This window comes from Myotis brandtii, unplaced genomic scaffold (genome assembly GCF_000412655.1).
Source record: "Myotis brandtii unplaced genomic scaffold, ASM41265v1 scaffold486, whole genome shotgun sequence".
Taxonomy (NCBI): domain Eukaryota; kingdom Metazoa; phylum Chordata; class Mammalia; order Chiroptera; family Vespertilionidae; genus Myotis; species Myotis brandtii.
In genome coordinates, this window is record NW_005368569.1 from 824,735 (window position 1) to 849,077 (window position 24,343).

Genomic DNA, 24,343 nt, shown 5'->3' on the forward strand with positions numbered 1-24,343 from the left:
CCCCAGGGGCCCAGACCCAGTGCGCCCTTGGCAGGAGGCGGCAAGGTGGAAGGTACAGGTGTCCCGCCCCGGCTGGACCATGGCGCCCCCTCGGGACGTGGTGAAGATCGCGGTTCAGAAGCGTGACGCCATCCCGCAGCTCATCCAGCTGGACCAGGTCACCCGGCCGTCCGGCCAACATCACCCCACTGCCCCCCTCTGGGTCGCTCCCTTCCCCTCGAAACAGCCCACCCTCCCCCGTCCCCAGGTTCTTCCCCACTCCTGGCCCCGTGAGTGACTCCTTCACTTGCAGGCAAAGCCCCTGGCCGCTGTGCTGAAGGAGGTGTGCGACGCGTGAGTGCGGGCCTGGCCGGCCAGGGGGTGGGGGACGGGCTGGCGGGAGGGGCGCCCCTTTCCCGCCTCACTAAGCCTCCTCGGCCCGCAGGTGGAGTCTGGCTCACTCTGAACGCTATGCCCTGCAGTTTGCTGATGGACACAAGAGATACATCACCGAGAGTGTGAGTCCCTTCTCCCCTTTAGCCCCTTCTAACTCCTGGTTCCTGACCTGATTCCTCGGACCCTCATCCTCAGGATCTCTCACTGAGTTCCAAATCCTCCCTCATTGACAACCCCAATTAACCAATCCTGAGAGCCCTTCTTGACTTCTCTCTCTTCTTTGTCTTCTCCAGAACCGCTCAGAGATCAAGAATGGCAGCATCCTGTGCCTCAGCACCGCCCCAGTAATGCCCCTCTGGCCCCGCCCGCATTCCCTGCCCGCTGGCTGCTGTGCCTCCTGCTGTTCCCCCGTGCCTCTCCCTGCCCCAGGTCCCGAGGCCCCAGTCACATCCCTGCAGTGCTCCACCTAGTGGACACCCCGGTCTCCACACCTCCAGTTCCCACTTCTTACCTCCACCCAGCCTCCTCACCTGAGCTTCTGCTTCTACCCCTGCCAGGACCTTGAGGCTGAGCAGCTGTTAGGTGTGCTGGAGAGCAGGAGTCGTGAAGGGCGCCGGGAAGCCCTGCAGCACCTCGTCCTGCTGGCTCCAGACATGACCTTTGCCCAGGAGGTCATCAGCCGTGAAGGGCTTCAGAAGCTAGGCACCATCATTGAGGAAGGGGATGAGTGAGCATCGGGCTGTGGTGGGTGGTGGACATGGGGGGCTGGGCGTCCTGACTGGCCCTGCTCAGCCCCAGATATGCCCCCAGCCTAGGAGAGGAGCTGGCCCTCGCACTGCAGGTCTTCTTGGAGCTCATGGAGCACGGCGTGGTGTCCTGGGAGACGCTCAGTATCCCCTTTGTTAAGAAGGTGGGTGGGCTTTTCCAGGGACAGCAGGTAGGGGCAGTGGGTGGGCTTAGGATCTGGCCATGCATGCTGACAACCCCTACCCCTCTTATAGGTGATACGCTATGTGAACATGAACCTGATGGATCCATCTGTGCAGCCCCTGGCCCTCAGGCTGCTGGAGAGTGTGACTTTGAGCAGCCCTACCCTGGGCCAGCTGGTCAAGAGTGAGGTGCCACTGGACAGGCTGCTGGTACACCTACAGGTGTAAGTGTCTGGGGCGGGGGGGCACAGATGAAGGGAGTGGCGCCAGATCCTGGATGGCCGATTGAGTCCTCTTTTTGTCCCAGGATGAATCAGCAGCTGCAAACCAAGGCCATGGCACTGCTGACAGCCTTGCTGCAGGGGGCCAGCCCTGTTGACCGTAAGGTGGGTGTCCATCTGGTGGATGTCCATCTCGTGGGTGGATGAGGGGCAGGAGCTGGTGAGCACTGAGCTCTACTGCGGGCCTAGGGTGGGTGCTCATGGTGAGGCTACGTATCATCTAAGCCCCCTTCCCGCCCACTCTCAGCACATGCTTGACTACCTGTGGCAGAGAAACCTTCGCCAGTTCATCTATAAGGTAGGAAGCCCTGGCCAGGCACGCCCACCCACTCCTCCTCCCCCAGTGAGCCCACGCTTACACCCCTGGACTCGCTGTCCTCCAGAGCATCATCCATAGCGCAGCACCACTGGGCGACGAGATGGCTCACCACTTGTACGTACTGCAGTCCCTTACACTGGGGTTGCTGGAGCAGCGCATGCGGACACCACTGGACCCCTACAGCCAGGTGGGTGCCTTTGGGATACAGAGGCTGGGGGCAGCCGGAGCTTGGCCTTGAATCTGTGATCGTGACCACCCCCAAATAATGACCCTCAGGAGCAGCGGGAGCAGCTGCAGGCCCTGCGCCAGGCTGCCTTTGAGCTGGAAGGGGAGTCTCCCAGTGCCGGGCTGAGTGCTGACCGGCGCCGTTCCCTCTGTGCCCGGGAGTTCCGCAAACTGGGCTTCACCGTGAGTGACCCCTGCCTCAACCCCGGGCTGCCGTTGTTCCAGAGGACTGGGGCCCTTCCTCAGCTGCCTGTCCTCGTCCCCCAGAACAGCAACCCCGCACAGGACCTGGAGCGCGTGCCCCCCGGCCTGCTGGCCCTGGACAACATGCTCTACTTCTCCAAACATGCACCCAGTGCCTACAGCCGGGTCAGTGTTGGGGTGTGGGCAGAGCGGGATGCCTGCCTATGATGGGTCCCCATGGGCTTAGCCTTGACTCCCTGCCCCTTTCTCTGCTCCTACCACCCCAGTTTGTGTTGGAGAACAGTAGTCGTGAGGACAAGCACGAGTGCCCCTTTGCCCGGAGCAGCATCCAGCTGACGGTGCTGCTGTGTGAGCTGCTCCGTGTCGGGGAGCCCTGTGAGTGGGATTGGGCACGGTGTGTCCGGGAACGGGGGACGGAAGGGCAGAGAGGGCCAGGGGCTTCACATACTTCCTCCCTGAGCCCCTCCTGCCCCCCTGCTCCAGGCTCCGAAACAGCCCAGGACTTTTCACCCATGTTCTTCAGCCAAGACCAGAGCTTCCATGAGCTCTTCTGTGTGAGCATTCAGCTTCTGAATAAGACCTGGAAGGAGATGCGGGCCACACAGGAGGACTTTGACAAGGTGGGTGGGTGGGAGCTGGAGACCTGGGGCAGGGCAGGGGGCTATGCAGGGTAGGGGTCCAGAGCTCAGACCCTGAACTGAGCCTGGGGTGGCTCCAGGTCATGCAAGTGGTCCGGGAGCAGCTGGCCCGCACACTGGCCCTAAAGCCCAGCTCCCTGGAGCTCTTCCGAACCAAGGTGAACGCGCTCACTTACGCGGAGGTGCTGCGACTGCGCCAGACTGAGCGGCTGCATCAGGAGGTCACGCTCGCCCCTCCCATACTGTGAGTTGGTGGGGATGGGTCCCAGTCCTAGCCCCCCCTTTCCCTGGTACCCCATGGGCCTGTCCCAGGTCAGTTTTGGTCAGCAAACCCCCTCCCCCAACCCAGGGAGCTTCGGGAGAAGCTGAAGCCAGAGCTCATGGGCCTGATCCGCCAGCAGCGTCTGCTCCGCCTCTGCGAGGGCACACTCTTCCGCAAGATCAGCAGCCGGAGACGCCAGGGTTGTTGAGGGGGCAGGGGGCAGAGAGGGTCTGGCCTGGGTCAGGGCCCCTCTGCTCACTCCTTCCCTCTTCCCCTTGCTGCCCATAGACAAGCTGTGGTTCTGCTGCCTGTCCCCCAACCACAAAGTGCTGCAGTATGGGGACGTGGAGGACGGTGCCAGTCCACCTGCCCCCGAGAGCCTCCCAGAACAGCGTAAGGAGGGCAGGGACAGGGACAGGACACCTGCTCCCCCAGACCTCCCCATGCCCCGGGACGCCTGGGGCCCCGGTGGTCAACCCAGTCTTCTTCCCGCAGTCCCAGTGGCTGACCTCAGGGCACTACTGACCGGCAAGGACTGCCCCCACGTCCGGGAGAAAGGCTCATTGAAGCAGAACAAGGTGAGGGCAGGGGGGCCTGGGCTCCTTCCCATTTGCCGTGCCCTGCCCCCTGCTCAGTGCTCATGGTTCCCTTCCTCCCCAGGACCTCTGTGAGTTAGCTTTCTCAGTCAGCTATGACCACGGGGAGGAGGAGGCGTACCTCAACTTCATCGCCCCCTCCAAACAGGAGGTGAGTGTCTGGGCAGGCTGAGCTGAATTGGGCAGATGGGCAGGGGAAGAGACTGGCAGGTCCTCATGGAGCCGTCCCCGCCCCCAGTTCCACCTGTGGACAGATGGGCTGAGCACCCTGCTGGGCAGTCCCATGGGCAGTGAGCAGACACGGCTGGACTTGGAGCAGCTGCTGACCATGGAGACCAAGCTGCGCTTGTTGGAGCTGGAGAACGTGCCCATCCCTGAGCAGCCACCCCCCATCCCCCCGCCCCCCACCAACTTCAACTTCTGCTATGACTGCAGTGTCACTGAACCTTGACAGGTTGGCCGAGGGCCACAGCTGCTGCCACTGTGGTGGCCGTGAAGGGTGGAGTGTGCAGCAGTGCAGACACCCCGGCCAGCAGAGGCTGCAGCAGGAATAAAGTCTGCTTGGCTCCTGGGTATGTGTCGAGCCAGCTGTGAACCCTGTGGGCCAAGCCTGCCTTCAAACTCGGTTGGTGCAGGAGATGTGGGCATCAGGCCAGGGCCACAGCTTGGGGCCACGGACCTGGGCAGCTACAGTTGAGGGGCTTGTCCTTCCTCAGGATGAGTCCTCAGCCTTCCTCAGTGCTGGGCCTGCAGACAGGGATGGCCTGTGTTTGGGAGGCACCAACTAAGAGAGTGCTGGTGCTACCAGCCAGGTGAGCGGGGAGGCACGGCCCCAAGTGGAGGCCTTCCTGGGCAGCATTAACAGGGGCCTAACGTGGGAGCCGTGTTTCCAGAGGCCTCTGAGAGTCTGAGCTCAGTCCTGAACCTTGCTTGGCTGCCCCGTGTCCTTTGTGGGACTTGGAGAACCTCTGGTGGGAGCAGGACAGGAGAGATGTGAAGCTGGGCCTGCCTTGTGTTGAAAGGCAGGTGTAAGATTCCAGAAGACATCCCCCAGTGGTGGGAGGATATTCTGACAAGAGGGAGTTCAGTGCAGGAAGCCTGCATTCTGATTAAAACCTACTGCAGGAGGGTGGGATGGGCACAGGAAGGCCAGAGCTCCTGGGATCAGAGGTGGCTGGGGGATTGGGCCCAGCTGGAGGTCACGCCCAGAGGCTCTGGTCATGGACCTCAAGCCTCTGAGGCCACTTCTCCCAGTGGTGGGAGGATATTCTGACAAGAGGGAGTTCAGTGCAGGAAGCCTGCATTCTGATTAAAACCTACTGCAGGAGGGTGGGATGGGCACAGGAAGGCCAGAGCTCCTGGGATCAGAGGTGGCTGGGGGATTGGGCCCAGCTGGAGGTCACGCCCAGAGGCTCTGGTCATGGACCTCAAGCCTCTGAGGCCAAGAGGAGCACCCCTGCCCACAGGACAGCCTGAAAGCTTCACCATCCACTGACCTCCTTTTCCACTCTTGCTACCTCTTCCCCGGCAACTCCTCAAATGTCTTTTTAAACAATGTTAACCTTCAACATGTTGCCTTGAAAAGTGATGAAATGACATCTCCTTTGGAGAATGTACTGAGCTTTCCCTCCCCCAGCTATGCTTCTGACTCAGGCACCCGGAGACTTCCCACCACATTTGGAATAACTGCTGTTTAGTTCAAGGTGGAAGTAGGGGTGGGGATCCCAGATGCTGTTAAGTCTCCCAGTACTCCTTGTCTGGTGGTCCTTTGTGCAGGCCACCATCATCTTGCCAAGAACCTCCTGGTTTCCTGTCTCCAGTCTTCTCAATACCAGCTACCCGAGCTGTTCTAGCAAACATGAAGCTGATCTGATCACACACACTACCCCCATCCTGTATTCGTCAGTGTCTCCCTATTGTCCAGGGGGTAATGGTCATGGTACCATGATGGGCAGAGTAGAGATGGGTTGCAGACATGTATGTGGTTTAGGCCCTGTGCAGGGTTCCCGGTGCTTGGCCCCTGCTGGCATCCTCCCTGCACCCTGTTGGGGCCTAGACACACCCCACCCCAGTGTCAGCTCTGGCCTGCCATATGCACCCCCCAGGCCCTTCTGCCTGATTGCCCCTTCTCTCGCTTCTCATTTTTTCTGCCTTGAGTCCTTCCTTGACCTCCCAGGCTAAGCTCAGCGTGACTCCCCTGGGTCCCCAGTCCCAGGTGCTGTTGCTCTGTTTGTGCACATGGCTGTCCCCGCCTGTTGGCTGATTTGCTTCTCCAACTGCCCTGGCGGCTGGGAGAGCTTCACCACCTCTGAATCCCCACAAAAAGCAGGCACTCAGGCAGCCCAGTTGGCTGCTCCTAGAACTGATGGACAGATGGACAAAGTGGAGGTGGACGTACGGAGGGCCCGGCAGACTTTCTAAGAGCTGCTGTTGAGAATTCCCTGGCACTGTTTAAGAGGTTGGACTAGATGACCTCTAAGGACCCTTCCTACCCAGCGAGGCTATTCGCTATCCTCTTTCTTGCGTCCCTGCCCGCCCTCTCCCCCTCACCCCCGAAGACCACCTCATTGACTCTGGCATCGTTGATCAGTATGTTCCTGGGGGCTGGCTGGGCCCAGTGCACACAGATGTGCCTTTGCTACAGGACCTGCCTGGGAGCTCATGCTGGGAGAGGCCTCCAGACTTTTGGAACCTCCCACCATATGGGGAAGCTGGGACCTGCTAGGGGCTCCTATGGGGCTTTGGGCCACACCCGAGGAAGTTGTCTGGTGTTTCCTCCCTTGTCCCTGGACCGGGCAGGGCTGCTTCAACTGAGGTGGGGAGGGGAGAGAACTTCAGATCAAGAGGTAGAGTCTGGAATTTTTAATCTTGTTTGGGTTTACAACAAAGATAAGGCTTGGCTGCTAAAGTTCAGCACTGGTAGGGGACTGGGAACTACTAGAATAGGGAACAAGGTAGGGCACAGGCCTTGGATGGAAGTAGGCAGAGCAAGAGGGGGGTCTGCTCCGCTCCAGCATCCGACCCAGCCACCTATGGGCCTGGGGCTTCCAGACCCAGGCCTGGCCAGGAGGTCAGGAGCTGGCATTTCCAGGGGCCTCATGTAGCTGGCAAGCCTCTGCCAGGCTGTGGGGCAGACTGGGGTAGGAAGCACTCCAGACTGCCCTGGATTAGCCCCACCTCCAGTCCTTGCGAAGGTGTTTATAGCTTAGGGAAGGGGCCCTGGGGTCTGTAGCAGAGGGGAACAGGAGGCACTGAGTCAAACTCCAGGTTAAGAAGCCAGGGCCAGGGCCAGGAGGCTGAGCCACAGGGCCGCTTACTGACCTGGCCTCAGAGTGTTAGGGTCAGGTCAGCCCCTCCCACGAAGCGGGACTGGATGCAGATCACCTCGGGCAGTTGGGCTTGGAATTGCCTGACAGCAGCTATGCTAATACCAGGGCACATGGCGACATCTAACATCTGGATCTGCTTGCACGCCTGCCCAATGGTGTCCAGCGTTCTGCAGGAAGGCCCCGGTGTGAGTGCCTGACCCGAGGCTGGTCCCAGCCCAGCCCAGCCCCTGCACTGGCATTGTTGGACACTCACTGCTCTGTGAGCCGACTGCAGCTGGACAGGTTGAGGTGCTGCAGCCTCGGCCAGGAGCTGGCTGCCTGGGCCCAGCCCTCGTCACTGAGGAGGCTGCAGTGACTCAGCGCCAGGCGCTCCAGGCTAGGGCAGCCCCTGGCCACAGCCACCAAGCCGTTATCTGTGAGTGCTGGCAGCAGGCTCAGTGACAACTGCCTCAGCTGGGGGAACTGGAGCACCTGCAAGGATGGAGGATGTGGGGCTGGGGTGTAGTATGGCACTGGAGCCAAGGGCCAGGGGCTCTTCTAGGTTCCCCACCCCCAGCAAAAGGAGGGGCCATACACAGCAGAAGCCAACAAGAAAGGAACTTTTTCTAAGCAAAAAGGGGGTGGTCCCAGGCCCCTGGCTCCAACCCCAGATCCTCAGCCTATCCACACCCCTAGTCCCACACCTGTGCCAAACTGGCATCAGTCAGCTTGCTGCAGGCTGTGAGGTCCAACTCCTGCAGGGCCTGCAGCATGAGCAGGGAGGGGCCCTGTGGCTGGGGAGAAGGGTCCATGGGGCCTGAGGCCTGATACTCCAGCTCTCCGTGTGGCTGTGGGAAGAGACCCCTGCTTCTCAGTTCCTCCTGAGTTTGGCCCTCAAATGCTCCTAGAGCGAGACTCAGGAGGGCAGGCGAGCCCAGGGACCACCCACCCTTCATGACCTTGAGGGTCCCACACCTGGGCTTTCTGTGCTGGCTCCTCACTGGGTTCCCCCAGCCCCAGAAGCCCCCAGTCACGAAGCTCCTTGCACCAGGCCAGGCGCAGGACTGAGAGGGGAGTGAGGTAGGTGCAGATGGCCTGCAGGGTCCGGTTGGTGAGGGCCACACAAGAGGATAAGTCTAGCACTCTGAGACTCGGTCCCAGCGCTGGGATCAGGGAGAGCACTGAGGTGTCCTAGGAGGAAAGTGGAGAAGGGAGAGAGTAATGGAAAGATGGCAAGGGTCACTTAGAAGGTTCTGTCCAAGGTTCTGGCCCAACAGGCAATAAGGAGCTAGCAGAGGGCCCACGGAGGGAGGCGATGATGTCCCTGTGCTGGTAAAGGTTGGAGTGGACATGGGGAGCCATGGGGCTAGGACACCAGGAGGAGTTTGCTGGAGGATAGCGCTTGGCTGGGGCAGGAAAGATGCTGGTAGAAATGTCTCAGGTATCTGCCCTGACTGTGCTCCCAGTCCCTGCTGAAGGGGTGGGCTGAGGCTGCCCTCTGACCACAGCTTATTGGACTAGTGGTGGACATCTGACCCAATCAGATATGCTCCCTCTAGAATCTAGATTCTAGAGTCTAGATTGTGAAGCAAAACTGTGAGGTCACAGTGGGCACAGGGCTGCTACCTGGCAGAAGCAGTCATGGTGGGGTGAGTGGGAGCTAAGGGCGGAGTAGAATAAACTGGTTTGTAGAGAGATACAGAGACACAAGAATGTGAGGCTCCAGTGTACAGCTAAGAGACAACAGTGGTAAAAGGAAGATGGAGGGGGGCAGGGGAAGAGAAGTGCTGTGGGGAAAAGGTTAAGAGGCAGTTTTCAGGTTGGGAATACCCTGGTCACATGGATAGATTGAAGGAATAACCCACTAAACAAGACTGCCATTGCCAAGACAGGGACGCCACCCAGAGGGACAGGGCTGAGCCCTATTGAAGAGACTGGCTTCAGACAGAAAGTGACTCTGCTGCCCCCACATCACATTACCCTCCTCAGGCCCTGCCTGAGAAGCCTCTTCTGTGTAACCTCGGTGCCCCTCCCCACAGGGCTCAGTTCTGTCACCTCCTCCTCCAGCCTTCCTAGCCTCTGGAACACCTGCTTTTAGTGCCTCCGACTGCAGTGGTCACTGAGCACTTGGCATGCCCAGTGGATGCCACCTCCTGGGCTGGGCCTCCCTTTACCTGAGCCCACAGTGGGAGCTGCCAGGAGGGTGCTGGTGGCCGCACAGCCACACTGTCTTGTCTAGGCCCCCTTTCCCCTTCCAGAATGTGTTCCAAGTTCAGTTCTAACTACTTGGACACAAACACCGGGCAGTTTCTCCCTCGTGCCACACCTCCGCTTCTCCCAGCCCTGGCCCTGGGGAGGAAGGAAGGGGTGGTGGCTCACCTTGAGTGAGGAGCAGTAGGCCAGGCTGAGAGAGGCCAGTGGCGGTGGAGCTCTGCGCACTGAGCCCAGAGCCTGGGCCAATACCCGCCCGCTCACTAGGCAGCACTCAGCCATGTCCAGGCTCTGCAGCTTCCGCAGGCCCCCAAGGGCTGTGCATCCCGCATCCGTCAGCCGCTGCAGCTTCCTTAGGCTCAGGCGCTGCAGGTGCCGCAGGCCCCGGCTCACAGCCAACAGTGCCCTGTCGGCCAATTCTGAGCAGCCGCTGAGGTCCAGGGAGGTAAGGCCTGGCTGCTGGCGGCAAAGGGCAGCCACAGCCTCTGTGGAGAGGTCCTGGCAGCTGTGCAGGCTCAGCTCCTGCAGCTGCAGCCCGGCCACCTGGCCCAGGGCCTGCAGGGCCTCGGGTGGCAAGCCAGTGCCACTCAGGTCCAGGGCGCGCAGCCTAGCAGCCCGCTCCTTCACGAACCGCAGCAGGTTGTGGAAGGAAAGTTGGGATTGGGAGGAGTCCTGGGGGTTGATGGAGCCCCAGGCTGGGCCTAGCTCGAAGGTGAGGTGACAGTAGGCCAAGGAGAGGCGCTCTAGGCTGGGGGTGCAGCTGCTTAGCCTGTTGAAGCTGAGGTCGGCCAGGTCTCGCAGGCCAGCCAAGTTGAGCTCGCGGAGGCCGCTCAGTGCCTGCCGGACCTGCTGTGCTGTTTCGGGTTGAGCTAGCAGTGTGCCTGATGCAAAGAGGCTGTTGCAGCCACTGAGGTCAAGGCTACGCAGGGCCGGACAGCCCAGGATCAGGGCCACAAAGGAGGCCTCTGTGGGGCTGCCCCCACCGAGGCACAAGCTCTGCAGGTGAGGGCCCAGGTGGTAGGCAATAGACTGCAGCACCTGGTGTGAAGCTGGTGAGCCATCCAGGTTGGTCAGGCCGATGCAGGAGACGCCCCTGAGGCCCAGGCTCTTGATGGTTGGGAGAGAGGCCGAGGACACAGGGATATTGTACCGCACATTTCTCTAAAGGGCAGCAGCAGACTTGGTTAGCCCTCTGACCTCAGAGGGTGCTGGGCATCAGATCTGGTGGCAAGTTGCTGGTTAGAGGTTCAGGTCAGGGAAGGACCCTTCTACACAGGGGGCCCACTATGGTATGAAATGTCATGTGTGGTTGAGGGGTGCTGGTGGGAAGTGAGAGCTGGAGGACAAGTCACACTGGGGCCCAAGGGGATTGATGACTAAGGGGAGGGCAGGAGATTAGTGATGGATGGGTCTAAATGCCTATGGAGTCCTGTGAGGAGTGGGGAGTTGGCATGCAGGGTACAGGAGGGGTAGGGGATGGCCTGGAGGAGGTCCAGGGAGCAGGAGGACCCCAACCTTTGGGACTTGCAGAAGGTGGCCCTGAGACCCATGGACTCAGCTGCTGCTATTAGCTAATAAGCAACCAGCCTCCGCTACTTTCTTAAGAGCATATAAATAGCCCTCAGATCAGCTGAAGGCGGGAAGAAGCGAGGCAGGTGTCACTCACCACAACCCGCTGTGGCCCAGATGCCAGAGATCTGGGGCAGGCAGTGAGGCTGAGGCCCCCTGGCGGCTTCAGTGTCTCAGCCACATGTTTGCAAAAATGGGTTTTGTGTGTAAGTGAAAATGTGTGCATGCATGCATGTGTGTACGTGCACACACTAACTCGTGTGAGCTCCACAGGCTCCAGAGTTTGAGAGTGCTTGTGATTCCCGAGGATCTTCTCTAGAGGGTCCGTCTTATCCAGGTAAGGAAGGAGAGCCTCCATTTCTGGGGGCAGGAACCAAGAGAATGAATCTTTGCCCAGCCGGTGTGGCTCAGTGGTTGAGCATCAACCTATGAATTCCCGGTCAGGGCACATGCCCCGGTTGCTGGCTTGGACCCCAGTGTAGGGCGGGCAGGAGGCAGCCAATCAATGAGTCTTTCTCATCATTGATGTTTCTACCTCCCTCTCCCTCTCCCTTCCTTTCTGAAATGAATGAATGAATCTCAGGGGCGCTGAGGCAGTTGAGCTGGCCCTGCCTTGGAGGAACAGGTGAGCGAGAGTGGGGAGCAGACAGCTGAAGCGGGGGAGGCAGGAGGCCAGCTCAGGGCTAAGTCATTGTGGCAATAAGCTGGCTTGTGTAGGAGCTTGGGGAGCCCCCAGCTAACGAGGTGTTTCACAAAACCTTCCCTGACCTTGTGCCAGAGGGAGCTAAAGTGCAGTGGGTACAGGTCTTTGTGGAACAGGTCTGTGGCAGAGGGAGAAGGTTTGGCTTCTAAAATCCTGGCTCTGTTCCTCTACCTGAGGATGCCCAGGTTGCAGGCAAGTGGTACTCAGAGAGGCTCTTGTCTTAATGTATCAACAGGATCCTGATGCAGGAAAGCAAGCTCCCTGGAAAACTGCCCTGTCAGCAACTGTAGAACCCACATTCCCTGCGGTGCCCCACAGAACAGCAAAGAGCAGAAAGGTAGACATGGCATATAACGTGCACTCCTGTAAGATATCTGTCCACAGGCTCCTCCCAGGAAGACACATGAAACTCAGCCCCAGGTGCGGAGAAACCAGCCTGACTTCTGCCAGAGAGAAGCAGTCATCTATGGCTACCGTGGTGTCATCATGGGGAGGAGTGGGTGGTAAGTGATGGGGACCAGCTCCTGGCTGCTTCCACAGGGATTGGGGGGTCAAACCAGGTTTCCTTTCCACACCCCCTCCCCTGAGCGAGGTACAGCAGGCCTCCTGCCATTTCCACGCCCTGCGTGCCAGATGAGCCAGTCTGATGATGCATGGAGTGAACTGTGGCTGGGGGAGTGCAGAGCCTGCTGGTTACCCAGGCAGCACCCGCCCCCTCGGCTACCCCCGCAGGCCCCAGCTCCTTCTGCCTTCAGTTTTCCTTCTTTCCCTTCCTTCCTGAGCCCGGGGCTGTGGTGTGTGTGTGTGTGGGGTGTGGGGTGTGATGGGGGTGGGGAAAGGTGGGGGGAAGGTGTGGAATGTTCTCCTCTCTCCCACTGCCTCCCTATAAACAAGGTAGACAAACAGTGAAGGAAGGCACTGGCAGTCAGCCCGGGGTCCAAGTTCAAGGCTGGTGACAGTGAAAGCCACTGGATAAAGGGGCAGGGCCTGGCCTAAAGGACTTCCAGCTCAACTGCCTCCCTGCTCTCCACCATTTTTCTTGTTGGGGAGGGGGCAGCCTCTAAGTCATCACCTGGTGGTGTAGCCTGGATTCCAAGTGCAGGAGCCCAGGAGCAGCCTTTTAGGAATATGTATCACCTGTGGGGGGCAGAGCAGCAGGCTCCTAGGTCCCTGTGTTTGGTCCTGGTATAGCAAAGCCCCCTCCCCAGGCCCTAGAGGAAGATGCTTCTAGAGCAGTGGTTCTCAACCTTCCTAATGCCGTGACCCTTTAATACAGTTCCTCATGTTGTGGTGACCCCCAATTTCATTGTTACAAATTGAACATAATTAAAGCATAGTGATTAATCACAAAACAATATGTAATTATATATGTGTTTTCCGATGGTCTTAGGCGATCCCTGTGAAAGGGTCGTTCAACCCCCAAAGGGGTCACGACCCACAGGTTGAGAACCGCTGTTCTAGAGGCTCAAGGAAGGACTATAAGGGTACCTACTCCAGATTTAGCCGCCCTATCCACAGAGGGGCCAGCTAGCCCATGGTCTCCTCCTTTCAAAATGCTGGTGTCTTCAGAGTAAATGCAAAGTCCTTTGGGAAATGCCCTACACCTGCTAAAAGTGACACATGTCCTTTGACTGTGAGAGGCCAGGATTTCGTTGTACCTACTGAAGCCCGAGCTGAGGCTCCAGGCCTCTGTGTGCAGACTTGGAGAGCCACCTGATGGAGGAACGGCCCTCTGCCTGCTGGTACAGAAGCCCAAAGCGAACACACCTGTTCTCTAGGAGGCCTTGGGGGAAACAGGCTCTGGAACTCAGGGGTTTTGGTGTTTAGAGAGGAGTTAGATCTCCAGGTGAAGGCAGAGGAGGGCAGAAGCTGAAATGTCCCAAGTTCTTCACAGTGACCAACCCAGCAGCAGGCAACTAGCCTCCAGCCCCCACCCCTGGGAACAGGCAGAGCCTGGGTGTATGTCGGGGGGCTGCTTTGTCTACTTTCTTATTTGAGAAAAATTGGGAGTAAATGGTGCAGGTCAGGGAAAATAAGAAGCCACTGAGTCCAGCATCCTAGCCTGGCCTGGTGAGCCATGGGCCCTACAGTGGCCTTGGGAAGCCGGAACCTTCCATAGCATCTACTAGCTGGGCACTGCCTCCTTATCATCCTGCCCGGAAATCCAACTACCAACTAGATTTTTCCATCCAGATGTCTCAGACTTCAAGTTTTAAACAGGTCCAAATCAAATTCCTTCAGACAGTAAGCTCAATGACACTGGATAGGTAACTCGGCAACAGGCCCTCCACATTTAATATGTGACAAATGCGGATTCTAATCCAGCAGGGAAGGGGAAGGGAGGATTATACATAAATGGTATTTGGGCTAATTGAAAACTAATCAGTTTAGCTTCTATCTCATAGCATAAATCAAAATAATTTCACTGATAGAAACAATATAAAGATTCACGCTGTAAAACAGAAGAAGCAATTTTGCTGTGAGCAAAAAGAAAGTCTAATAAAAAAAAAACAAGAAAACACGAGTGTACATTTACCAAATCTCTGAAGAGGCAAGGGATCCCTAAGTTTAAAAAGCAATGGAAGAGCCACCGGTGTGGCTCAGTTGGTTGAGCATTGTTCCATGCACCAAAAGGTTGCCAGTTCTATTCCCAGTCAGGGCACACACCCTGGTTGCGGGTTTAACAGGAGGCAACAGATCAATGTTTCTCTCTCTCTCTTTTCCTCCCCTCCCTCCCCCTCTCTCTCTAAAAATCACTAAAAACATGTTAAAATAAAAAGCAATGGAAGAAATAAAAAAAGGATGTTCAAAATCAACAACATAGAAGTTTAATCTCTGTATCTCATAAATATACACATATCTACAAATAAAATTAAAAGGCAAACATACTAGGAATATATTTCAATAAATATGTAAAAGATTAAGCTCTTTAATATATAAAAATTGTATACAAATAGATAAGAAGAATACTGACACCGCAATAATTAAATGGATAAAGAACATGAATAAACAAAAGAGGGAAATATAAATGGTCAACTAATGAGAAAACTATTCAACCTCAGTAATAAGTAAAAACTAAAACAAGGAGTTACCATTGCTTGCCTTTCAAACTCGGACCGATGTCTGCACTCACCTCCAAGCTGGGCTGTCTCCCTATTCTCTGCCTCCCCCTCTCCAGCCCACTCCGCACTGCAGAATTCTAAGAAACAAATCACCCTGTGTCACTCCCCAGCCTTAACATTCCTTTAAAGGCTCCAGGATGGTAACCAGGAGAAAACCCCAGCAATGCCACCTGGCACATCTACCAGCTTGTATGTAGCCTGACCCCTTTCTAACCTTATCGCTTACCACTTGTCCTACACACATCTACGCTCGTAACTGGGAACTTCTGGTTGTTTCCAGAACTATTTCACACCTTGTGCCTTCACCTGTGTTGCTACCAACCTTCATCCTCATCCTATTCCTTCAGGAAGCCCTCCCGAAGCTGCTGGTCTCCTTTGGATGTCCTTCCTCATGTTTCCGGTGCACCCTTCATCCCAATGTCACAGCACTGAGCACAGATGTTATGATCACTTGTCTTTCTCCTCCACTGGACTATGGGCTCCTCGGGGGAGGGGCTATGCCTTATTCATCAGTAGAGTCCCAGAGCCAAGTATGTACGCACATAATGTATGTATGAATATGTAGGATGAATACATGGATGGACGATGTATGAGCAGGGCCATGAGCAAGCTGACGTGAGAGACAACTGAGAAAGGGCCAGGTGAGGGTGGGCACCTTACCTCCCGAAGGGCATTCTGGGCTGCGTAGTACCAAGCCCGACTCACGAGGGAGGCCTCTTTCTGATCTGACAGAGGCAGGAAGCTCAGAATATATGTGAGCATCTGAGGGGAAAAGAGAGGGCATTGGGGCTGTTAGAGCTGGGGGCCTGGGGAACTTTCTCTGGCTGATAGCACAGCAGGGCTGAGGGGATGAGATCACTGGCTTCTACTTTATCTTGAATCCTAAGCTTCAGAGAGTCCTCATGTCCCATCTCTACCTCCCAAGTATCTTTGCCGTGAATGAACCTTTACTTTGTCTGGATACAGGATTGTACAGACTGATAAAAATCAAACTTCCTGCTCAGTTCCGTCATAAGAGCCTGGGCATTGGAACCAGATCAATCTAATTCAAATCCTTACTCTATCAACTGACCTCTCTGAGCCTTGTTGTTCTTATCTGCAAAATGGCAGTGGTATGAGGTTTAATATATATTGTGAGAATTAAATAACATATCTTGCATAGGATCTACAACATAGCAAGTCAGGTGCTCCTCTGATTTCCAGGGAGGTATACGCCTTCCTCCTGCCCTCGTAGATCAGGCTCTGGGAACACACTCTTTCCCCGTCTTCTCCACTGCCAACCTGCCTTCTCAGCTGCTAAGAAATGATCCCAGCAAGACCCAGCTCAGGAGGCTCAGGCCCTCGCTGCGCTTATGCTCTATGAGGCTGGTGGGAGGGGTGGCAGAGGTTGGAAGCCCTATTATAGGGAACTGTAAAGGGAGTTGGCTGTGAGGCCAGGAATGATCTGATGTTAACTCTTCTTGTCTTCTGGAATCTTCCTTCCTTGACTCCTATGACACTCTGTTTTCTAGGGCTCCACTCACCACTCCAATTGCCCTGTCTCTGGATCTTCAGTGGTTCCCAGGGCTCAGACCTGGGTCTTTCCATCTGTTTACTTTCTAGTAAACACTTGCATGGCTTCGACAGTTACCTCTATAGGAATAACCCACAATTCAATATCCTCATGTTACCTTGTTCATGACCAGTGTTGCCAACTGTCCACAGAAGCCTTCACCCAAATATTTTTACTATCACCTTCATCTCAACCAGAATTCATATTCTGCCCTCAGTCCAAAGCAGTCCCATCTCCCAACTTTCCAGCACCTGAGCTGGAAATGCCAACCGTGCAACTCCTCTGAAGATCTTGATAATACTTTGTACTTGTCATACTCAGACACAGATGTCAAGCATAGGCTTTAGGCCAGGCTAACTTAGACTCATTTAAACCCCAATTCCACTACTTCCTAGAATGGGGATATTAGAAAACATATGTCATAGTCTGCCCTAGCCGGTTTGGCTCAGTGGATAGAGCGTCGGCCTGCGGACTGAAGGGTCCCAGATTCGATTCCGGTCAAGGGCACATGCCCAAGTTGCGGGCTCGATCCCCAGTAGGTGCAGGAGGCAGCCAATCGATGATTCTCTCTCATCATTGATGTTTCTATCTCTCTTTCCCTCTCCCTTCCTCTCTGAAATCAATAAAACATATGTCAAGGAAGGGCATTCTTTCCTAGAATGCCCTTCCTTGAGCTTGACCTCATCAGCCCATTCCGATCTCCTCTCATTCCTAGCACACAGAAGGTGCTCAGCCAACACTCACTGGATTGAATTAAGGATGGATAGTCCTCTACCTCTATTTTCACCAAATGTTTGCTCAGGGTGGGGCGATAAAGCAGATCAATTATTGAGAGAATGACTGGGGAGGAGGCTAGATGCAGGAAAGAAAACACTGATGGGGACTGGGAATGACCAAGCCTCCAACCCCCAGAGAAGGCAGATATCTCCTCCGAGCTGAGATAAGATAGTGGCCATTCCACCTTCTGGGGCTCAGCAGCCAACCCAAGGGTCAATGAATAGTAGAGGGCAAAACCCCTGTCCTCACGGAGGGGATTCTTTGAGCTGGGAAGGGGAGTGGCTTTCCTAGAGACCAGAGCAGGCAGTGATAAGGGTGGATGGCCATCCCAGGAACCCCATCCCAAGAGGCATGACTGGTCATTCCTGGGACCTATGTGGGTGAAATGGATAACCTCTGGGGCCAAAGGGGGACAAGAAGCCACGGCAGGGGGCTCAGTGGGGTGGGAGCAGTCCTATTTTTGCTAAGGAGAAGGAGAGCCATTCCAGGGCTGATGGGGAAAAGGTGTCTAATCTCCCGGAGGCATTGAAAGGGCGGCCAACTCTCAGGGCAAAAAGGACGGAGGAGTCATCCCAGAGTCCCCTGGGGACAAAAGCTGTGACCTGCTCTCGATAATGGCGGCAGAGGGGTCTTGCTTCAGGCTAAGGAGGAGGGGCAAACATCCCTTGGGGCCCAGGAGGTAGGGGCGGCGGCCATCGCTGGAGGCGGAGGGAAGGGGGAGCAGGCCGGTCTTCGGGGACGGAACTCAGCGACCCTGCCCGGAGTTGATGGGGAAGGCAGTCTCTCGCCGCCAGAGGCAGGGGAAAGCCATCTCTCGGGGTGGAGGGAATGAGCCGATCATCCCAAGGGACCAATGGAATGAGATCGGTTACCCTTCGGGGACGATGGGATGGAGCAGATACCTTCCAGAACTGAGGGGGAGGGGCGGCCATCTCAAGAGAAGGTGGGCAGGCAGAGGCCCCGTTCTCTCTGAGGTGACAGAACAGCCATCTCCGGGGGCCGATGGGGAAGAAGAGGATGTCCCCCAACTAAGGGGACGGAGTAGCCTAACGGTGGGGCCGTTACCCATCGCTTGCAAGTCCTCTCAGCTACCGGACGGTTCATTTCCGCCCGGGCAGCGGGACTCGGCGAGCGGTCTGACAGCCCCTCCCCACAGCCCGGGACCCTGAGGGCGGGGCCTGGCCCGAGCTGGACCTGAGGGCGGCCTCCTCTCACCTCCAGGGGCAGCGACTCCGCCATCGCATCCCCGCCGCCTCCGCCCCCGCGCAAGGCATCTGGGAAGTGTAGTCTCACGGGCCCTGGGGGGCGGGGCTAGGAAAGGAAGTGGCCCACTCACTTCCGTCCCAGTTGTGACGATTTGGGTCTGCACCGGAAGTGCCTGTGCTGCCGATGTGGGACTTGGTGATTGCGGTTTCATTCGCTATTCCTTGTTCCCCCGGCTGGGTATTTGCGTCGCACCATGGCGGTAAGGAGAGCGGGTAGGGCGGGGTCCGCATCGGCAAAGCGCTCCCAGGGCCTGGGAGACTGAAAGCAGAGGAAGGACATCAAGAGAAGCGGGTCGGCCAGAGGGGGCGCCATTCAGTGGCCGGGCCGTACTAGATGCACGGGGGTGGAAGGGAGCGGCGCTGGACCGTACCAGAACGGGTGCCGGAGTGGGGGTGGGCGTCCGTATCACATAGTAACCGGAATTGGCTGAAGATCTGAGGGGCCAGAAGGGTGTGGGCGTCAGCCGAGATCTTGCCCACTCCAGCGGAGGCCGGAGAGGGGCGCTGTTCAACGCCACTCAGGAATTCCCCGTGGCGGGGTCATCAGCCCAGAGCCGTAGCTTACCAGGGAAGCCAGGCGGTATCAGCCTAGTGTTGTATTGTCCGAGGGTGTGCAGGAGGCGATCATTGCTGAGGTTGTTGGAAGGGTGGTTTCTGCCTTAAGCAGGATTGCCTGGAGGAGGGGTAGGCACCCCAAGGATTGTGCCAGGTTTGAGCACCAACGGGAACTGGCTGAGGTGCACCTGGGACTCTGTAGCTAACCAGGCTGGTGGGGAGGGGGAAGAGGACCCTGCTGAGGAGGGCGCTGACAGGCCTCTCACCATTCTTCTGCAGCCCAAGGGCAAAGTGGGGACAAGAGGGAAGAAGCAGATATTCGAAGAGAACAGAGAGACCCTGAAGTTCTACCTGCGGATCATACTGGGGGCCAATGTGAGTGCCTGGCTCTTATTTCTGTGTCCGCCCAAGGTCCCAGAGTCCTCAGTTCTGGGTGGTGGGGGCTGCTGCGGTGGTGGTGGTGGTATGTGAGTCAAGGCTTTAGAAGAAAATTCCAGAAATCAATCAATCAATCAATCGGTCCTGTACAGAGGAAATGTTGAGTAGTCAAAACAAAACAACAAAATGAGATGGACTCGAGAGCCTTGACCACTCCAAATACAGAGGCTTCTTTCTTAGGCTGATGTGTCAGAGGGTAGTCTGGGTACTCAGACCTCTGTTTCCCCCATCCCATATGAAACAACCTGTCTTCTTCCACAGCCGGGCCAAACTCTTGGTCAGAGTCAAGGGAGGTCCATGGTTTAGGGGTAGCTTTGATCCCAGCCTGATCCTGTGTCTGCTTGCAGGCCATTTACTGTCTTGTGACCTTGGTCTTCTTCTACTCATCTGCCTCATTTTGGGCCTGGGTAAGTGTTCCCCATCCTGGGAAGTGGGTACGCACATAGGGTTAGTGGCTGGCCTTTGATACTCCCACTCTTGTTCTGCAGATGGCCCTGGGCTTTAGTCTGGCAGTATATGGGGCCAGCTACCACTCAATGAGCTCAATGGCACGGGCAGCCTTCTCTGAGGATGGGGCCCTGATGGATGGTGGAATGGACCTCAACATGGAGCAGGGCATGGCAGAGTGAGTGTCCCCCGCCGCCAGCTCAGGTGAGCGGCCCCAGGGCTGTGGTGCTGGGCCCAGATAGCCCAAGACCCACAGCTGCCTGCAGCTTGAAGGGGTGGGAGGTGAATTGGGGCCCATCTACTATTTTTGGCCCCTGCAGTCTCCCTTCTATCCACAGGCACCTGAAGGATGTGATCCTCCTGACAGCCATTGTGCAGGTGCTCAGCTGCTTTTCCCTCTACATCTGGTCCTTCTGGCTCCTGGTGCGTGGGTTGTTGGACTCCCAAGAAGGGGCTGGGGCATCTAACCATTCTCTTCTTTCATTTCCTGAACCTGGCTTCAAGTTACCTTTTCTCTCCTAGGCTCCAGGACGGGCCCTTTACCTCCTGTGGGTGAATGTGCTGGGCCCCTGGTTCACGGCAGACAGTGGTGCCCCAGCGCCGGAGCACAATGAGAAAAGGCAGCGCCGGCAGGAACGGCGGCAGATGAAACGATTATAGCCACTAACATTGTGACCACTGGTTGCTGGGCCTTAGGTGGCTCTATCAGGCTGCATGGCCCCATGCTAGGAGTAACGAGGGCCTAGTCCAGGGGGCAAAAGCAGTCTAAGGCATAGGATTGTTGAATAAATGGCTTAGAATGTGGCTAATGGCTGTGTGATGATGAGGCGTGAGGCAGGAAGAACCAATTCTTTGGTATTTCCCTACTGCTATAGACCTTGAAAGTAGGGGTCTATACCTTGAAAGAAAAAGGCTCTTGGATTGGCTAAGAAAACTTTATTATGCTCCACGTGTTCAGGGAGCTCATACATACACACACACACACACACACAACACAAACACAGATAATACTGCTCAAGGCACTGGCCACTGGGTACAGAGTGACCCCAGGGTTGAGAAGATGCCCAGATTTCTGCTCTGGCCCCTCCTCACTCTATATAGTCTTTTGCATGCAGGCTGTGGCCCAGGTAGATATTCTGGAGGCAGCGGCTTCACACCTCCAGGCCAGGTCCCTTGCTCAGTCCCAGTGCCTGCACCAGGTCTTCTCCAAGTCCGCTCTTCAATGTCCGTCTCACTGCAGGGACAGAGCAGGGTTGGAGGGGATTGCTGGGGATAAAGCAGGCAGCGGGTATGTGGGGAGTACTCACAAGATTTGCGGTTGCCACGGGAACGCTTGCGTTCCCGAGCAGCTAAGGCACGAGGACTGCTCTTGGTCACTGACTGCACCAGCAGGTCCATGATCTCATCTGAAGTGTCACTGGGTGAACTGGAGCCTGGGGATTCTTCTGGGGGTGCATTGGAAGCCCCCACTGCTGTGGGCATTGGGGAGGTGCTCTGGACCAGGCCTGAGAGAGACCAGATGGGGAGGTCAGGCCAAGGTGGCCCCAAAGCGAAATCCGTTCCCCTAGCGGCCACAGGTCCCACCTCTGCTGCGGCGGCTGTGTGTGGCATCTTCAGGCTTACTGGTCAGCAGACTCTTCATGCTGGCGTGACTGTCTGCATCACCCTGGCCTGGCCCACTACCCACAGCCACTGGTACAGACGGGTTGCTGGGGGCTTCCCCAGCCACTCCTGAGAACTTCTCTGTCTGGAGAGGGGAGAATGATGAGCTGGGAGCAAGGGAAGGAAACCATGGGAACGGCAGTCAAAACCTGGAAGGGGCACGCACCTCAGTGATCATGCGTCCCCGGGTCTTGTTGCGCTCACGGTAGGTGGCCCGCTTCTGCTGCTGTTGGAGCACCCGGTCTCGGCAAGTCCGGTACTCCAGCGAAAACTCCAGCAACGTGTGGCAGAACTGCATGATGCGCACTTCACGGGCTGCCTGTGCGGTGTACCCCAGGTACAGCAGGAAGGCGTGGAACCTAGGCAGGTCAGATAGGAAGGGATGGTGAGTCCTACTTGGGGGTGAGGGACAGTGGTGGCGGTCCTGACTCTCGGGCCCACAATCCCACCTGTTGCAGACGCGGCGGTGCACTACTCGCAGCGTGGTAACGCGTCGGGAACAGTGGGCCAGGAACTGGGTGAGGCGGGTACGCAGGGCCGGGGCCAGCTCATGCTTGGCCAAGCTCCGCAGACTCTCCTCAGCTGCACGGCTCCGATGTTCCAGCTGCCCCAGGTTCTCAGCCAGCTGTTCAAAGTCCACCTGGAAAAGCAGGGGGGTACACAGGCTGTCCCCCCACAAGAAGGTACTGCCTGAGGCTGCCTCTGTGCCAGGCCAGTGAGCCAGGCCAGAGGAACACAGAGATCCAACCATTGCCCTCCAAAAGTTCACGGTCTACCACAGGAAACGGACAAGTCCATTTGGTCCAATGGGGAACAGAGAAGGTTTCTTGGGGAGGCGGCAGCTAAACTGAGACCCAAAGACTGAGTAGCGATAGCCAGGCCAATAGAGGGAAGCATTTCTGGCACAAACATCTGTAGCCGAGCCAGCCCTGGCACAGCTGTTGAAATAGGAGGGGAGAAGCCAGCCCCAGGAAGCAGCACTCCCTCATGCCCTGGCCAATGTTATCCAAGCCCCTGGCTGGTGCTAACCTTGGCACAGCGGGTCAGGGCGGGGATTTCTGAGTAGAGGTCGGAGGAATCAGGCCGCATCTGGAGCACCAAGGAGCAGAGATGGTGCAGCAGTGACTGCCTGCGCACGGTGTCCTTCACCTCTGACACTTTCTCCAGGTAGCTCAGCTCAAAGCCACTGCTCTGAAAGGACTTTGTCTGAGCCTGGGCCGGGCTGGCTCCAGAGCCTGGCTCCCAGCCCTCATGTGCTGTCACTCACCTGGGAGCCATTGAGGAAGTTGCCCACAGCCAGAAGGGTGGCCAGGATGCAGCGGAAGGTGGCATTATGCACCAGCTGTTCCATGCCCACTTTTAGGTCAAACAGTGGCTCTGCGATTTCCTGGTGTGGGAGGCCAGGGACTCAGACTACATGGTCATCATACTCATCTGCCCCCACTGCCTGTCCCACCCATGACCCAGGTACCCGTTCCATGCTGTCATAGTCCAGCTTGAAGGCCCAGAGTTGTAGGCGGGCAGCCAGGCCCCCGATGGAGGCAAGAGTCATCAGGAAAGTCTCAGCTGGGGCCAAAGGTATGTCAGGATTGGCCAGTTGGGCCTCCTGGATCTTCTGCCGCTCCTCTTCCGTGGGCATCATGGTCAGTAGTTTCTGAGGACACAACCACCACCCCATACAGGCCAGTAAGTGCTGGCCTGAGGCCTCAGGTGTTGGTCTTGACTCCCCCTAGGCCAGTGGTTCTCAACCTTCTGGCCCTTTAAATACAGTCCCTCATGTTGTGGCCCAGCCATAAAATTATTTTCGTTGCTACTTCATAACTGTAATGTTGCTACTGTTATGAATTGTAATGTAAATATCTGATATGCAGGATGGTCTTAGGCGACCCCTGTGAAAGGGTCATTCGACCTCCAAAGGGGTCTTGACCCACAGGTTGAGAACCGCTGCCCTAGGTTATCTGGGGGAGATCTGGGGGAGCCCCAGGGTCTGGGGACTGCTATGCCAAGCCCCTGCCCACTACTAGAGGGTCAGGAAATGCTCACTGACCAAAGGAGAGGGCTGGACCTCCCACTCCCTTCCACACCCCCAGCTGGCTATCCCTACCTCAATGCCGTCCTTGCTGACAGCAAACTCATCGAAGTTGACCAGGGCAGCCTTAATGACATGCACCGGTGGCAGTGTGGTTAGACCAATGTTGATAGCGTTGCTGCGCTTGGGGTCCAGCACTGTGGTCATTGTCCGGCGGCCCTCACCAGCTTTCTTTGAGGTTGAGGGAAGGAGAGTATAAGTTTGGGAAAGGGACTAGCTGGGGCAACAACCTAAGAGGACACTTCAAGGGCCCCCTCCAAATGGTGTGGTCACCCCACAACTGGGGATGGACCTGGGATGTTTAAAGCCTTGGGATGAGCTTAGATACCAGTTAGGGCTGTGCTGATCCCTGTTGGGACCTCAGACAAGTCCCCGCTCCTCTCTTTGCCTCGCTTTCCCCACGTGGGAAATGAGCGGCAGCCCCAGTAGTTAGGACCCTTGAGCTCTGATTCCCTCCCCTCGCCACTGGGGTTACCTTGCAGATGAGGGTGCGTTTACCTTGGCAGGTAATACGTCCTTGGCACGGGACTCAAACAGGTGTTCCAGCCGGGCTGTGTCCACGGAGACAGGCTCCAGGGAGGCCCACAGGGTGGAGCAGGGCCCAAAGCGGCTCCCAGAGCTTCCATGGCCCCCAGCCAGCTTTAGCTCCCGCCAGAAGAGTTTGATTGTCTTCCTCTTGGTGGGGAGGGCTAGGCCATCAGGCGCTGATGGGGGAAGAGGGGCAGCTGGCAGTGGTGGAGGTGGTGGTAAGGGGCCTTTGATAGGTGGGGGAGGTGGGGGTGGAGGAGGTGGGGGGCCTGGGGAGAGCAAGGGCAG

The 24,343-nt window shown here is 56.9% G+C and overlaps 4 protein-coding genes across 8 annotated transcripts in view; 2 read left to right on the plus strand and 2 right to left on the minus strand.

Moving 5' to 3' along the window:
- The first annotated feature begins 6 nt into the window (after positions 1-6).
- ELMO3 (engulfment and cell motility 3) lies at positions 7-4,422 on the plus strand. Its single transcript, XM_005876373.2, has 20 exons — positions 7-157; positions 293-333; positions 425-497; positions 669-719; positions 933-1,102; positions 1,186-1,285; positions 1,377-1,528; positions 1,612-1,690; positions 1,833-1,883; positions 1,969-2,091; positions 2,181-2,312; positions 2,397-2,498; positions 2,600-2,708; positions 2,817-2,953; positions 3,052-3,215; positions 3,321-3,433; positions 3,522-3,626; positions 3,729-3,811; positions 3,894-3,980; positions 4,068-4,422. The coding sequence occupies exons 1-20, from the start codon at positions 80-82 to the stop codon at positions 4,278-4,280; spliced, it is 2,163 nt and encodes a 720-aa protein (XP_005876435.1). The 5' UTR covers positions 7-79; the 3' UTR covers positions 4,281-4,422.
- Positions 4,423-6,676: 2,254 nt separating this feature from the next.
- LRRC29 (leucine rich repeat containing 29) lies at positions 6,677-18,346 on the minus strand. The gene is made up of 7 exons (XM_005876376.2): positions 18,287-18,346; positions 15,403-15,504; positions 9,517-10,509; positions 8,113-8,328; positions 7,842-7,985; positions 7,412-7,629; positions 6,677-7,325 (listed from the first exon to the last, which is right to left on the minus strand). The coding sequence occupies exons 1-7, from the start codon at positions 18,308-18,310 to the stop codon at positions 7,157-7,159; spliced, it is 1,866 nt and encodes a 621-aa protein (XP_005876438.1). The 5' UTR covers positions 18,311-18,346; the 3' UTR covers positions 6,677-7,156.
- Positions 18,347-18,404: 58 nt separating this feature from the next.
- On the plus strand, positions 18,405-20,581 carry TMEM208 (transmembrane protein 208). 2 transcript variants are annotated; one of them, XM_014547857.1, is made up of 6 exons: positions 18,405-18,536; positions 19,171-19,266; positions 19,677-19,736; positions 19,818-19,954; positions 20,097-20,199; positions 20,299-20,581. In XM_014547857.1, exons 1-6 carry the CDS (start codon positions 18,531-18,533, stop codon positions 20,434-20,436), a joined length of 540 nt encoding a protein of 179 aa, XP_014403343.1. In that variant the 5' UTR covers positions 18,405-18,530; the 3' UTR covers positions 20,437-20,581. The 2 variants fall into 2 exon arrangements, with proteins under 2 accessions (XP_014403343.1, XP_005876437.1); XM_005876375.2 differs by having other exon boundaries at positions 18,407-18,536; positions 20,115-20,199.
- A 114-nt stretch (positions 20,582-20,695) lies between these two features.
- FHOD1 (formin homology 2 domain containing 1) overlaps positions 20,696-24,343 on the minus strand; it is a 17,251-nt gene continuing 13,603 nt past the window's right edge. For 3 of the 4 annotated variants that reach the window (XM_014547854.1, XM_014547853.1, XM_014547856.1), the window contains 9 exons: positions 24,026-24,338; positions 23,543-23,698; positions 22,910-23,092; positions 22,706-22,825; positions 22,468-22,629; positions 21,888-22,078; positions 21,605-21,797; positions 21,361-21,523; positions 20,696-21,281 (listed from right to left, as the gene is read on the minus strand). In XM_014547854.1, coding sequence (XP_014403340.1) covers positions 20,791-21,281; positions 21,361-21,523; positions 21,605-21,797; positions 21,888-22,078; positions 22,468-22,629; positions 22,706-22,825; positions 22,910-23,092; positions 23,543-23,698; positions 24,026-24,338 — 1,972 coding nt within the window. In that variant the 3' untranslated portion in view covers positions 20,696-20,790. The remainder of the gene's footprint in view (positions 21,282-21,360; positions 21,524-21,604; positions 21,798-21,887; positions 22,079-22,467; positions 22,630-22,705; positions 22,826-22,909; positions 23,093-23,542; positions 23,699-24,025; positions 24,339-24,343) is intronic. The other variant, XM_014547855.1, reaches the window with a different exon arrangement.